The sequence below is a fragment of the Sinohyriopsis cumingii genome, chromosome 17 (genome assembly GCF_028554795.1).
Source record: "Sinohyriopsis cumingii isolate HCF-2022 chromosome 17, ASM2855479v2, whole genome shotgun sequence".
In the NCBI taxonomy this organism is placed as follows: Eukaryota; Metazoa; Mollusca; class Bivalvia; order Unionida; family Unionidae; genus Sinohyriopsis; species Sinohyriopsis cumingii.
Window position 1 is genome coordinate 75,234,172 of NC_142977.1, and position 14,496 is coordinate 75,248,667.

General features: G+C 33.9%; 1 protein-coding gene across 3 annotated transcripts in view; it reads right to left on the reverse strand.

Annotated features, from left to right (window-relative positions):
- LOC149779252 (uncharacterized) overlaps positions 1–14,496 on the reverse strand; it is a 132,623-nt gene that overhangs the window by 112,689 nt on the left and 5,438 nt on the right. For all 3 annotated transcript variants that reach the window (XR_016415594.1, XM_089939838.1, XM_089939837.1), the window contains exons 2-5: positions 12,572–12,770; positions 10,599–10,799; positions 3,173–3,282; positions 667–795 (exon numbers count right to left, since the gene is read on the reverse strand). Coding sequence is in view for 2 of the 3 variants with exons in the window: in XM_089939838.1 (XP_089795964.1) it covers positions 667–795; positions 3,173–3,282; positions 10,599–10,799; positions 12,572–12,770 (639 nt within the window). In the remaining variant the exon portion in view is untranslated. The remainder of the gene's footprint in view (positions 1–666; positions 796–3,172; positions 3,283–10,598; positions 10,800–12,571; positions 12,771–14,496) is intronic.

Sequence of the window (14,496 nt, forward strand, 5' to 3'; positions counted from 1 at the left end):
CAGAAAACATGTATAACTACTGCAATACTTTCCAGACAAAGAAGTGAAAATAAATATTTCTCATGATGTATGTATTAATGTTGAATGACACTATAGCACAATAATAGACGTATGTTTTCATTCTGCATGAAATAACAAGAATAATTATGCAAGCACAGAAATTATATAAAATGATACACTCATGTTTAAAATCATGGAATAGTCTCAATTTCACAAAAATCTTCAAACATTTCCCTCAATTCTGTGTTGCTGATTGGTATCAAATTAGTGTCAGCAGTAGAGTTAGTGTAAATGTGAAATCACTTTTTAGCTTAAGAATTAGCATACGTTAACCTTTTCAAATTTGATTAAAAGAGTTGCGGAATTCCAAAAAAATCTTCTGAAATGAGACAGAACTCCTATAAAGAAAACTCTAACTTTTATGACTATCGATTTCTGCTGAATGTTCTGTGACAAAATCACTGTTGCCAACGAGACAATAAGAAAAATAATCAAGAATCTCAATCTGAAGAAGAAATTTTAAACTGTTTAGTGAAACTGGGACCTGGACTCATCTGTGCATTTCTTGTTCTCGTGAAGTATTAAACATATTTGTATTATACTCATATTATGAACTTTACATTGGTAAAGCATCAGATCCCAAATCTCGATGACTTGACCACTTACGCTTTACGAAGTTTTTTCTCTTCCATCATTTCTGCTCGAAGATCTTCTATTTCCTGTTGACAGTGTTTAATCTTGCGTGATGCATCCACAACTTCCCGCTGACAATGCTCATATCTTTCTTCTGCTTCCCTGCAAACAATATTACCAGACAATCAAGAAAAATACCCAGAATGCATTTATGGTACTTGTTATTTTATCATCACTTTCATTTGCATGAATACAGTATCTCACCTTTCCCCTGAATTGTAACAAAAGTGTAGCAATGATTATAAAATGTCAGCACACTTTGGTATTTTAACTAAAAATAAAAATATTTATAAAAAAAAATCTTAAGTAAAAGAGACATTATTAACTTATGGAAATGTGTCTCCATAATATTTCATCCAATTTTACATTTTGTCTTAGCTATGCATGAAATAAAGCAAACAATAACATAAAATTGTAAGATTCTGCACTGTATTTCAACAACTGAAGCCATATACTGGTAAATATTGACTGAAACAATAACATAAAATTGTAAGATTCTGCACTATATTTCATCAAATGAAGCCATATAAATATTGATTGAAACAATAATATAAAATTGTAAGATTCTACACTGTATTTCAACAATCGAAGAAATATACTGGTAAATATCGACTGAAACAATAACATAAAATTGTAAGATTCTGCATTGTATTTCAACAAATGAAGCCATGTAAATATTGACTGAAACAGTTATTCTCTCTGTACATTTGGCCCATAATTCTACCTTATTAAATCCAATGACAGATTAAACTCAGTGTAAATAAACAATATAAATCCACATGTTTTTTTGTTAAAAACAAAATTGAAACACCTGAACTTCATTACATCATAATGATATACATGTGATGTTTTAATGTAAATGGAATTACTGTGAATTCATTGATTTTCACTGACTTCATTTTTCACTGTTTGCTAAAGTTTATACTTTTGTTTCTGAATGTGCCTCTAACACAAGAAGATATTAACAACAATGAAGTTGTACACTAGGTCTGTAAATCTGTGGTTTCTAGTAGTGATATATCATACATTTGTTATTAAATATGCCTGTGTTCAATCAAAACTCAAATTTTGCCACATTTCTGCACTTGCCCTGGGTTCAACTCGTCATCTTTGCACTTGTCCAGCAAAAAAATTAACTAGTCTCAATCGGCTATCTAACTTGTACAATCCTGAATGCAGCACCATGCCAGTGAATGTTTTTTTAATGATTAGAGTTAAAACAAGGGTTCCAAGCTTATTAAAACCTCATTAACCTCATTACAATAGTTCTAATATATGACAGTTTCAGATAAATACAACAGATGATACAAAAAAACAACTTGTTAACACTTTTACCATAGCACCTGAACTACACTCAATAATGTCTTGTCAATCATATACAACAGTTGTTTCCAAAAGTGTGGTACTCATACCACTGGTGGTACATAAAAGTGTGGTACTCATAACATTGGTGGTACACAAAAGTTTGGTACTCATAACACTGGTGGTACACAAAAGTGTGGTACTCATACCACTGGTGGTATACAAAAGTGTGGTAATCATAACACTGGTGGTACACAAAAGTGTGGTACTCATACCACTGGTCGTACACAAAAGGGTTTAAGCAGTTATGCTGCACAAAATAAATCACTATAAAGACATAGCGGCACTGGGAAAAGGGGTATTCTAATAAGACCAATGTCTCAAAAGGGGTACTGTACACAAACGTTATAAGCTTGTGAAACACGGATATACAAGATAAAATAATTTTACAGATTTTCACCATCCGAGAAATATGGACTGTAAAAAGGTCCTTTTCATTCTGAACCTGTCAGACAAGCTAAACTGTCAGTTCACTGGTAATATTTCAGTCAACTGCTAGTCTATCTACAGCTAATTTGTCAGTCCAATTTTAGTTGGTCAGTCCCCTGCTAAAGTTTCTCACTAATGCCCACAGTGGCATAGGAAGAGTGACAATGAAAAGTATTCTTTAACAGATGAATGATGGATAATCAAAGAAAGAAGATAGCAGACTTTTGCATCTGCGCCAAAACAAGAGTCTCCTGAAGGGAATGATGCTCTACTGTCCCGACCAAAGATTTATAATATAAAAAAACACCCATAACACTCAAACCAAGATGTAAAGATACAATACTCAAGCTTTAGTAAACTTTGAAAGTTTCTTTTAGATTGACTTATTCTCTGACTTAAGTTCTGAGATTTATGACCTCCAGTCCAGGTGTCTGATTGGTTAATATCTTTATTTTTAAGGCTGGTCATAAAGCAGGAAAGCATAAAACTGGTCACAAGTCTGTTGGCTCAAATTTTCTCAGTGACTGGCAGTCTTAAATATGAAGGATTAAGTAACTGTACAGATAATTACTTCAAATATGAAGGATGAAGTAATTATACAGATAATTACTTCAAATATGAAAGATGAAGTAATTATACAGCTAATTACTTCAAATAAGAAGGATGAAGTAATTATACAGATAATTACCTTAGAGCTTTATCCTGCACCTCTGTCTCAGCCTGAAGACCAACAATTTTTTCCTCTAAGTCTGGGACAGATTGTCTGTACTCATTCAACTCTGAGCTAAGCTCTCGCACCTGGATATGAAAAGTTAAATTAATCTATAAAATGTGACACTGTTGCCTATGCTACCATGACCCTTAGCCCAAGATCTGGGCAAAGTGGTTGTGCAATCTTCACAGTTAATGATCATTTATAATTAGATGTAGAAGTGCTAAACTAAATTATGATAAACAATTCAACCAGGATATGGCAATATATTTGAGTATGATGAATGCTCAATCAGGCCCAAGTCAATGAAATAGATAATTTAGGTAATAATTATGTATTTTTTAGAAAGAAAAAAAAGATTCTTTCCAAGTCACCATTTTCTAACTCAAATGGAAGCATTGAGGGGGTCTCATTTAAATCATACTGTTTATGCATTTTTGTAAAAACCAGCAATCTGGCCAGTCTAATTTATCAAGCAGAGAGCACATGTCCATGTGGTAGTCATGTGAAAAACTCCAGAAGTTGTTCTCGGAATATATAAATATGGAAAATTTTGTGTTCTTTTGTTTTTATTTATTATTACAACCAGTTTACGACTTTCATTTAATATTTTTTATTATTTCTCTATAACATTTGAAAATGTTCGTTGTTAGATTTGTGTACTTGTGCGATTAGCAACACAAATCACAAGTACCAGGTTACATTTCATCAACGCCATAGCTTTATCTTGTCTTTCAGCAGATTAAAGACATAATGATTATAATAGTCACAATTTCTGAGAATATTGATAATTTTCATATTGATTTCATGTATGAATCACTCAATCTAACAAAATTTAAAGTATGCTAGGCCATCCGGTAAGTGGTGTACGCTTTGCCACCACCATGTTGGCCTCTTGTGATGCTAGACTGGTTTTCATGCCTTCCATCTAAGGAAAGATACGGATATCAAGCTGACTTTGAAAATAAAAGTCTTGTAGACAAATCTAATCCACCGAGCATTTTGATTTACTCAGCATATATGTTATTGCAAGCACCCAAGTGATCCATACTGCACCCTCCAAATATTCTGGTTAGAACTTGATAAATTTAACTCACGATCAGATTAGTTATGACTCAATTATATGATTGTTTCGGGCGTCAAGTGCTGGTGAAAAATTCCAGGATTTGTTCTGACTTTCATCAATATTTGCGAAATTCAATGACTTTTCACTGTCGGGAGAAGAAAAAAATAATTTCTCTCGACTTTTCCCCGATTTCCCAGTAGTGTGGGAACCCTGATTAATGTACTTTGCTGAACACGTGATTGTTTCATTTGCTGTACATATTTTACCACTTATTATGACAGATTTAGTTAGCGAAGATATGTCTTTGTTGAATATATGTGATGATTTAGGTAAGACATCCAAAGGATCATTGAGATATTATTTCCTACTGCTACATAATGTACATAATGAAATAGATTATACAATAACACATATTGTGTTGACATGTATATGGAATGCTTTTGTAAGATCTATGTTGACTAAGAAACTGTACCGTGGCTTAAAAACTGCAAACTATTTTTTAAAAAAATACAATCCTATTGCGTTTTAACAAATATGTTTGCAATGGTTAATACTGCAGTTTAAATTAAATTTGTCAGCAATTTATCTGTAAAATAACCTGATGTATATTATACATTGCAAATGATTCTTGTCAGTTTGGGTTTTTCCCTGAGATGCAACATACATGTGGAAATCATAAATACCCTACATACAAGGATGACATATAAATGCTACTAAATATACTACTTCATCAGAGGCATGGACATTTATCATTTAAATGTAATGGGTAGTACCTGCACCACTGACAGCCATGTGCATGTTTATTTATGTTTACCAATTTTGTGTATGTTTATGGGCTATAAATAAAAAAGCCATTTAAACTTGTAATTTATGCTGTAGCCTTACTAAAAGGAAAAGTCACTTCCCAATTTTTTTCAGACGTCTTGGAAACACTTAATCACATATATCTGAATGCCAATTTTTATCTAGGATGCAGAAAATCACTTAGGTGCTAGTCCTAAGAACGCATGTGATAGGTGTGTGGCAAAATTCAAAGACTTGCCAGTCCTGCTTCAGCAATCTACTTTATGGGAAAATGTGTTGATCAATTAGCTGTGCTGATAATTACAATGACAGAATTCGGTGTCCATTATAAGCGTACATCAAAAGAACATGATGAAATAGCTGGATGGCAAGTTCCAAGGCTCTGACTGGTGGCAGGGTGGGAAAATGTACCAATATTTACAGTGATTGAATTTAGAGGCAGAAAGACCCAGAAATGAACATGTGGTCATTTATAAGAGTACATCAAATAAACAACTTTCGCTTTCAATATTGTATTCATTTGTGCATGTAGCAGAATAAGCAGTGCACATGACCTCAGAATCAAGACATGCTCAGACTTAGCCAAAATGCCATTCACAAATTTGGATAAGTATTTTGGGGTTAAACGGCAAATTTATGAAGACTGTAACGAGACTCAAAAGAGTTCTAAAGCTGCTAGAATTGACAGTTCGGATGGGGCAGTAGCTAAGTGTAAGAAAGTGTGTGATGTCTAACTTTGTGGTTGGAATAAGTAATTACATGGATTGACAAAATTCAGTCCCACTCTGATGGACAGTGCCTGTGTTATAAAGAATGCAGAAATTAAACTCAATGGCAACCAATAGTTCTTCTAATTTTCATAGTTTTTTGGGAGTGCCTGAGGTCATGCTACCAAGCGAAGTGGGTGGCTAAGTCACCTAAAAAATGTTAACTTTGCCTTCTTCTGTTAGGAAAGCGAAAACAACTGCCCTGTGATTTTTTAAGAGGTACATTGACTGACCATACTTTTTGAGACGCCCCCTCGCATTAGCCTGGTTAGTTCTAGTGTTGCAGTGAAACATATTAATCAAGACATCAGTAGCTAGGCCTAGTTTTGATGTAAATTACGTTGACAAACAAACTCTTGCCCATTCACACGTATGTGTCTTGATAGCTGATTGACCATTAACCCTTTCCCGAGTAGGCAGCAACTATCACTGCCCAATTTCTGCATGCTATCCTTTGATGATAAAAACATGTGTGTCAATAGCAATTTGTCTTTTAAGATCAGAATTGGTGATCTTGATATATCTGAACTGCCTCTTGTACACTATTTTGTCATAAAATTAGTTTGAAACTAAGTAAACCAGTAGGCCTAACGGGAAATAATGGCGGACATTCCAAAGTCTGGGATTTACCAGTTTATTAGATTGTTTGTTTTCATATATCATTGGGCAAATATATTCAGAAAAATATACAATTCATTGAAAGCAAAGCCTAGTTATTATTTTATTAAAGATTTAACTTTAAAATGCAAAATATGTAGGTCAGAAACGTATGGGACAATGCTAGGTTGTGGAATTCGCGAGATGCATTGTAAGGTCTATGTTGTTTTCTGACTCGACAAGTATTTGTGAAAATATGGAAAAAAGCAGCAAAGCAGATACTATTTGACCAATGCCTAAAATTACTAAAAGCACGTAGACAAATAAATAAACCATAAATTTGCAATCCTGTCGATGGACTGTTGTAATGAAGCTATATTAAAGTGAGTGATTACATTACGGAAACCTCTCCTTCGAAAATTAGATGTACTCACGTCTGTGCACAGGGGCTTGTATCGTTACTTAGAACTGACCTGTCATATATTTAGAAATCTTTGAAAATGTCATTATTGTGAACTTTTAGAAAGTATAAGAAAATAAAAGAAGTTTAAAAAATTGATTAAGGGTAGTTGATTAAGCATTTTTATTAACCTGAAATTACAGCAATATAATCTGGTTCCTCAGTTAAATTTGTTACAATGTAGTTTCTGTTATTCTCCTTTAGAGTCATATGGCCAAAATAACTCAGAAAATTGTCTACTTGAAAATAAAGCATTGCTTAAATCTAAAGTTAAATGCAAATATGAATACTGGGAAATAGAGGGCTTAATTCAAATAAGAGAACATATACACCATTCTCTCGATAACTCGCACCTGATAATCGCAAACCCGCTTATAATGCAGGGTCAAGTGTGGATCCCATTTTTTAAACCAGAAAATACCCCAAAAATTGATCCCTATCTGTTGAACTTGAAGAGAATCGCAAACAAAATTGGTAAAGGAAACTTTTATGTATCGCTCGTTTTATCATTGAAAACGGTAGATAGGACATGGAAATTTTATTCAACACTATGAAATACCAAATTTAAAAATAGGTCAAACAATTTTTTTACATTTTCTTTTCAAACAACATTTCTAGTACAATGCATTTAACAATATGTAAGGAAATTCTGATCAATGAAAATGTCACTTATGTCAAGTGGAAGCAGTACATTAATAAATAAATACAAATTAAATTAAAAAAATTATCAACTGAAATTTGTGTTCTAGTTCTATCTTTCAGTTCCTTTTAAGTGTAATTGTCATAAATGCAATGTATCATCTTGGAAGTAAATGTAAAATGTGTCAATCTACCGTAATAGTTATGTCCACGAGCATTTCTCTGTATTTGATGTATTGCTGCAGTGAATTAAAAGCTGGCCTTCTTTGTATTATCGAGTTAATTATGTCTTTTGAATCAAAACAAGGAGGAGGAATAAAAGAAAAGTTAAAAGGCAAGAAAATCATACAAACTTAAAATCTAGTTGCCCCGGCTGTATGTCGAATGAAGTCACTTCATTTAATCAATCAAACACTTATAAATGTTATTGTGTATGTAACAGAAACTACCTTAAATTAAATGACTCTTTCATAACTGATCAAAGGTAACAAGGCAGCCAAGCAAAATGAATACTTTGTAAAATAAAGAACATTATTTCACAGATAAGGACCATTGTGAGCAAGCAATTTTCAGAGTTCTTGAACTGGCACTTAGAGATGTCCTCAAGGATGCATAGCTGCCAACCCTCCAAGCTCGTAATTAGTGAAAATATGATTAAAAATTAGTGAATTTTTACACAATTTCGTGAAGCAAACTTTGAGTCTGGGAATATTTGTTGGAACAAATGTTTAGCATGGTCTCCAGCTGATAAAGGTAGATTAAGTTCAACAAGAAAACTCACAATGTTTCTGCGTTGGTAGTTCTTAATTTTTCCAAACTCTATGTGCTTTTTGCTACCAATGTGCTCCCTCACATCTCTGCAACCATGCCCAATGCTAAAATTTGTGGCACACTGCATACAAAAAGCATGATGTATATCAGTGTTTCTTTCTGGTAAAGACATTTTCAAGATGCAATGCCAAATGGTAATTCAAATCAGTGTTGGCGGCACATGTGCAGAGCAAAATTCTGGTTAGGCCCCAGCTTCTCTCAAAAGCATTTGTAAAACAACTCTTATACATATAGATTAAAATACACTAAATTGCTTGCAACTGGGCCAACTGTACCAATCAGCTATAGTTCCAATAAAAGTGCGACCAGCAGTACCGGACTGTGCCGATATCACAACTAGCACTTAATAGAAAATTGGTTATTTTATTAAAGATTCAAAATAATTGAGAATTTGGGAATTTGTGATTTTCTTGCATGCAGCGTGAATCCATGAATCGCTAAAAAAGTTGTGAAATTCACGTCAAAATCATGAGGGTTAGCAGCTATGAGGATTATAAAAAGTTTCATTATTACTTCCAACAAAATCACAACATCAATATAGTACTAACTGAACAATACAAAAATTGAGTTTCAATGTAGATGATTTACTCATGAAATAAACATCGCGTGTTTTTGAAGAAAAAAAGGAACCTTGTTTGGTGGCGTATCAACAGTTAGTCTAGTTCCCTGCTCTGTGGACTCCTGATTTGGCAGGATAATATTAAACACCACTAAGAGAACCAGACTCATCAAGAAAACAAAAAGCACTGATGTAATACACAGATTTTTCGCATACACTTGACGGTTGTTGAAACCAGTTGGAACAATCTTTCATATGCTGGACATTTTTGAAAATAAATGTTATTGAAACAGAATAACGAAAAACTTATTAGAAAAAGCATGTTATGAAAAAGTATTATCGATGTGATTGTAAAATGAGGATTTAGTCAATAAACAGCCCAGTTCCTTAGTGCTGCAACCTCCCACGGTTTTTTCGATGTCAATGCTATTTATTCTCTCAATTTTTGGAGGTCCCTTGGTAACTTGCACCTTGCTTATAGTGCAGTCTATGTTTGTGGACCCCATTGTGCGTGAGTTATCGAGGGAGAGGTGTATATATGTATGTATGTATGTATGTATATATATATATATATATATATATATATATATATATATATATATATATATATATATATATATATATATATATATATATATATATATTGCATTTCTTGCTTTGCGTCCACTTATCCATCTTCTGTCCAAAAGAAGAAGTCACTTTTCCCTAAAATTCAAGTCTAGCTTGACCCCTGGAGGGGACTGCAACTTTTGCTGTTGCGACTCCTATTTTTACGAAAATGGGAGTCCTGGACTCCAGTTTTAAAATCCTAGCAAGACCTGTTTCTAATCAGCATTACCCCAGAATATTTGTGTTAAAACCATCTGATCTGTGGTATACCTCTAATTACCACCTGCAACATTACTTCACTCATAATGTAAAAACGGGGGGATTCAAACACCCAACCCCAACTGACCCAAATTTAATTAAACATGTATCACTAACTTTGGATGCATCCAATAAAGACAAAGTTAATTTCCTGTTACTCAGAGAGATCTTAAATCCTACTGCTTTATTTTATTGGTTAGCACATCAAAACATCTTTTATCTTACTTGTTAGCTCATTGAAACATCATGTATTTTACTTGTTAGCTCATCACAACATCTTTTATTTTACTTGTTAACAGCTCATCACAACATGAAACCTGCAGGTCTGACATATGATGGCATCACTCTTAATTAAAGAGATGCTTGAATTTGAGTGTAATAAAAAATTTATGCGATAGAGTTGAAAAAGTCTGCATTTCTGTCGCAGAAATGCAGAGTCTAATAAATAAATAAAGCAAGTATGCAGAAAAAGACTACCTGTGTATGCAACATAGTGCAGCTTGGAATGAATGGTTACAAAATTATGAAATGAATAAAGTGCTATAGAATGGTCACAGAATTTATGAAAGATCACTTTTTATACACTTTTGATAAAAATTATGAGATACATGTGAATTATTTTTAACATAAAAAATCCATCTACGTAAAGTCAAAACCATGTAAAGCACCTAAACTAAGAAGTAAAAAAACCTGACACACATAACATTACTAGCTGTTAAAACGGTTAACTAGATTCTAAAAATTGTTGTAAAGGCTCCGAGAACACTGTTGACAGCCCATGAGAACTAACCCATTGAGTAAATCATTCATACCTTTGCTCTGGAACTCTGAAGCTCATGCGACAGTTTTTCCAGTTCAGCTAGAAGTTTGTGATTTTGAACCAGCATCTTCTTGTTAGCCTCCTTCAGGAATCTGACCTCCTCCTGAAGGTCCCCTTGCTCCCCATTTCCTAGGAAATCCTCCTCCTCCTCCTCATGATTATCAAGATTTCTATGTGGCAGTCGACTAAGGGCCTGGCCATGGAATGCAAAAGAAAGATGTGGTATAAAAAACATTTTACAATACCAATTATACATGTAAAAACAATTATGTAGAAAAATAGATGCATTTTTCATCTAAGAATCAGAAGCAGGTGCTTTAATCAAGATTTCATGATATAAGAATCTTTAAAATGAATAACCACTGTACTTGAATATCTTCACTACCTTCAATGTGTCTATCATTCAGTGGAGATCTACAAAGATTTTATTACATACTGACCACCCGTACCCAATGGTCTAAAAACATGATAGACTGATGCCCAGGGCCCCTCTAATTATAGATTGGGCCCATCCTGTATTCTATGTGAGGTGCCCATTGGGCCTGTCGAAAAATTTATAATTTGCCTGTGGAAACTTCTGATGAAATCAAGTGTATTTTCAACACACTGACATACCTAACATAAAACACACAATCTAAATCAGATCACCACTGTCCTGCATGAAATTGAGATCCGATTTTAATCAGACTGAAGCATGGCATGGCATGCTAAAAATACAATTTTGTACTCACCGTTGTGTTTTGACGGAACACAATTTTCAGTGATCTTCAAAAAATGAAGAAAAAACCCAACCACTTTCAGTAGATGCTCGATACATGTAGCATATATAAACAGTAAACAGTCATGATTGGAGCAGATGTATAACTATCCCTTGGGCAGTTTAAATAGCAGCAATTAAAGGCAAGGCGGTCAGATATAAACCAACATTTCACATATTACTTAACTGGCTGACTATAGCTAGTGAGATGTGCTTGAAGGCTGCAGTGGTTGAGCCCACCATGTTAATTTACATAGGTAGGATCAGAAAGTAGAATAACCCATGATAGGTAAATCAAAGAGATGCAAGTACAATTATAAAAGTTAATACATATTATTACCCTGAAAGAGAATGTTTAAGCCATATGTATAATATCTTTGACAAGTTTGTGAACAGCGGGAACATTTCTTTAAGTTGGATTTCACTGTGCACATAAAATGCAAAGTACAATAATTTCAGCTGTCTGAATAGTTTTCAAGTGTAATTAATTTTTTAAGTCAAATAAGAAAGCAATTAGCTATCAGCAGAGCCCAACAAAAATAAATTTCAGAACTCTTCCTTGATGAAATTTTACTTTGCAAAGCACGCCAGCAAAAAAAAAAATTTAAAGGGGGGGATATTAAATCTTTGCACATACTGCAAACAAAACATCGACATACATGAACTTGGTTCTGAATGGCTTCAATCCGAGAATCCAACAGATAAGACTGAACACAGGACCATCCACTCCACTTACATTACCTTTAAACCCCTTTGAAGCCTACTGAATTCATATTTGATTTGTAGCTATTGCAATGTTGTGAGACAATATTAAAAATGGGAAAATTTTGGGCATGTGGAAATTGGAGTCCGTGCTTGTGGAATTTCAGTTAAGGCTTGTGAGTTTATTTTAAGTCACCAGTCCTGGGCATGTGTCTAAAAAAATAATCTTTGAGCACTGCAGAACTGAAAATTTGATTATATCAAGAAATAAAGAGAGGGCATGAAAGCAAGAAGCACGATTTTAGCACATTTTTGTTGGACATGAGCATCAATGCCAAAAAAGGCCATAATAAAAGTGAAATTCTACAACCATTGAACAAAAGTTCTGGGGGCAGTGACTCTTGTTAAAAGGACAATTGACTATTATGGACTCATATAATGTGAATATGTTTGCCTGCTTTTAAAGGACTGTCAATAATAAAATAGCTCTAACAGCAGCAACAAACCTGAGGCCTGTTTGGTGTACTAGATGGTGGTTTTAGTCTCTCAAATCCCGCATATGAGGATTCAGGTAGGGTAGCTAAACCTGACTGGATGCTCTCCCTTTCTTCCTGGTCAATAGCCCCAAAGAGCTCCTCTGACTGGGATTGCTGTCGCAGAAAATTCTCAGATATCAGTGATGCAACTTCGTTTAGGTCTTCCTCCCTGAAATTTATTTTCAAGAAGCATTTTGAAATAGCATGTAATATATAATTTAATTCCTTAACTGACATAATGAAAGACAAAAAAACCTCTTTCTGATGTACAAATTCACTTATACCTGTAATTTCATTCAAATACAGGTAATCCAAAGGACCATTGTAGCTCAGTTGGAAGAATGTCAGACTTGTAATCCAAGGGTCACAGGTTTGATACCCAGCAAGGCCAGCTGTATGTCTTTGGGAAAGGCACATAGTTCTAATATCCTCTACACGATACAGCCAATGTGTTAAATGTGCCATTAAAACAACAAAAACGAAACTAGTTAAGCCCATTTTTAAGCATAGTTCATTCAGGACTATACCATATGTGCTTTAATCCAACTAAACAAATAATACACTTAACATAATTTTGCTTGCAAACTGTTACAGGGTTCAGCAGAACACACTGACTGGACCACTGCAAATTATACTTATTCATTGTAAAGGATGCTAACTCATGAAATGTCGGTATATTTTAATTGTTGAACAATTTAGATATCGACAGATAAAAACAATCTCAAATCAGATACAAATTTAAAGAAGAACAGATGTCTCAGCATATGCCCAAAATAAACAAATTATTCCAACAGTAGCCATATTACAACTTATCTTTGCCACTGTAGAGTTAGTTGTACGATTTAATTAATTTACAATGCCCAGAAATTTACCAAATCAAAAAACTTAATGATAAACAGATTCGTTAGACAATGGAAAGCAGAAACCAACTCTCCCCCCCCCCCCATGTGGTAACTGAGGCCTATAACTACTGACCACACTAGGGGACAAATTTGGTTATACTGAGAACCATGACATGTACTCAAATCATAAAACAGTGAGGACAGTGCCATGTACCGATAAATGGTACAGTGGGAATGATCGGTATATTTTAATTTTGGTATTTTAAATGGAAATAAAGTTAAAACACAGTGCTTTACATTATTTCTTTTAACCCATGATATTTCACATTGATATAATTTTGGTCACAAGGTCCATGGTATATACTTAGTCATATCTAAAATGGTATTATAATGAAGAGAACTCTTTGTGTGTGTGTGTGTGTGTTTCTCTCTCTCTACATACATACATACACACACACACATACATACACACATACATACATACATACTCTTGCATTATCTGAGTTCTCAATTGTACATCAAGTCTTTATCATGTACAGATCTCCATTTAAATTCAGTCCATGTCTAGTAACAATTTTAAAAGAACTTACAGTATTGTGAAAACAATCCCAAATTGTCCCAAAAGTTCTATCACAAGACCAAATGTATGAAGTTCCAATTGAATTCCAGTGGCATTCCAAATATATAAATTCAAATACTGAATTTGTCTAAGTCCCCATAATCTAGAATATGCTAAAGTACCAATAGCCTGGATTGTGATGATGCACTAAGTCTTTTGGTGTATCATAATAATACTGTCCAAAATGTCCCTGTCTGAATTCACTATAATTCCAAATTAATGTTCCAATCTAAGAATATTATTGAGGACTTTATGATTCCTGTCAATAATAATTTGAATAAATAAATCCACCCAAATGAGAAACTGAACACAAGAATAAGAACGATTCTACTTCAGATATTAAGGCAAGAATGAATAACTTTAAAGGTAAACAAAATTATATACCCCTCTACTTGACCTAGCTCGCATCTACCATTTTCTGAAAATGCTCTGTC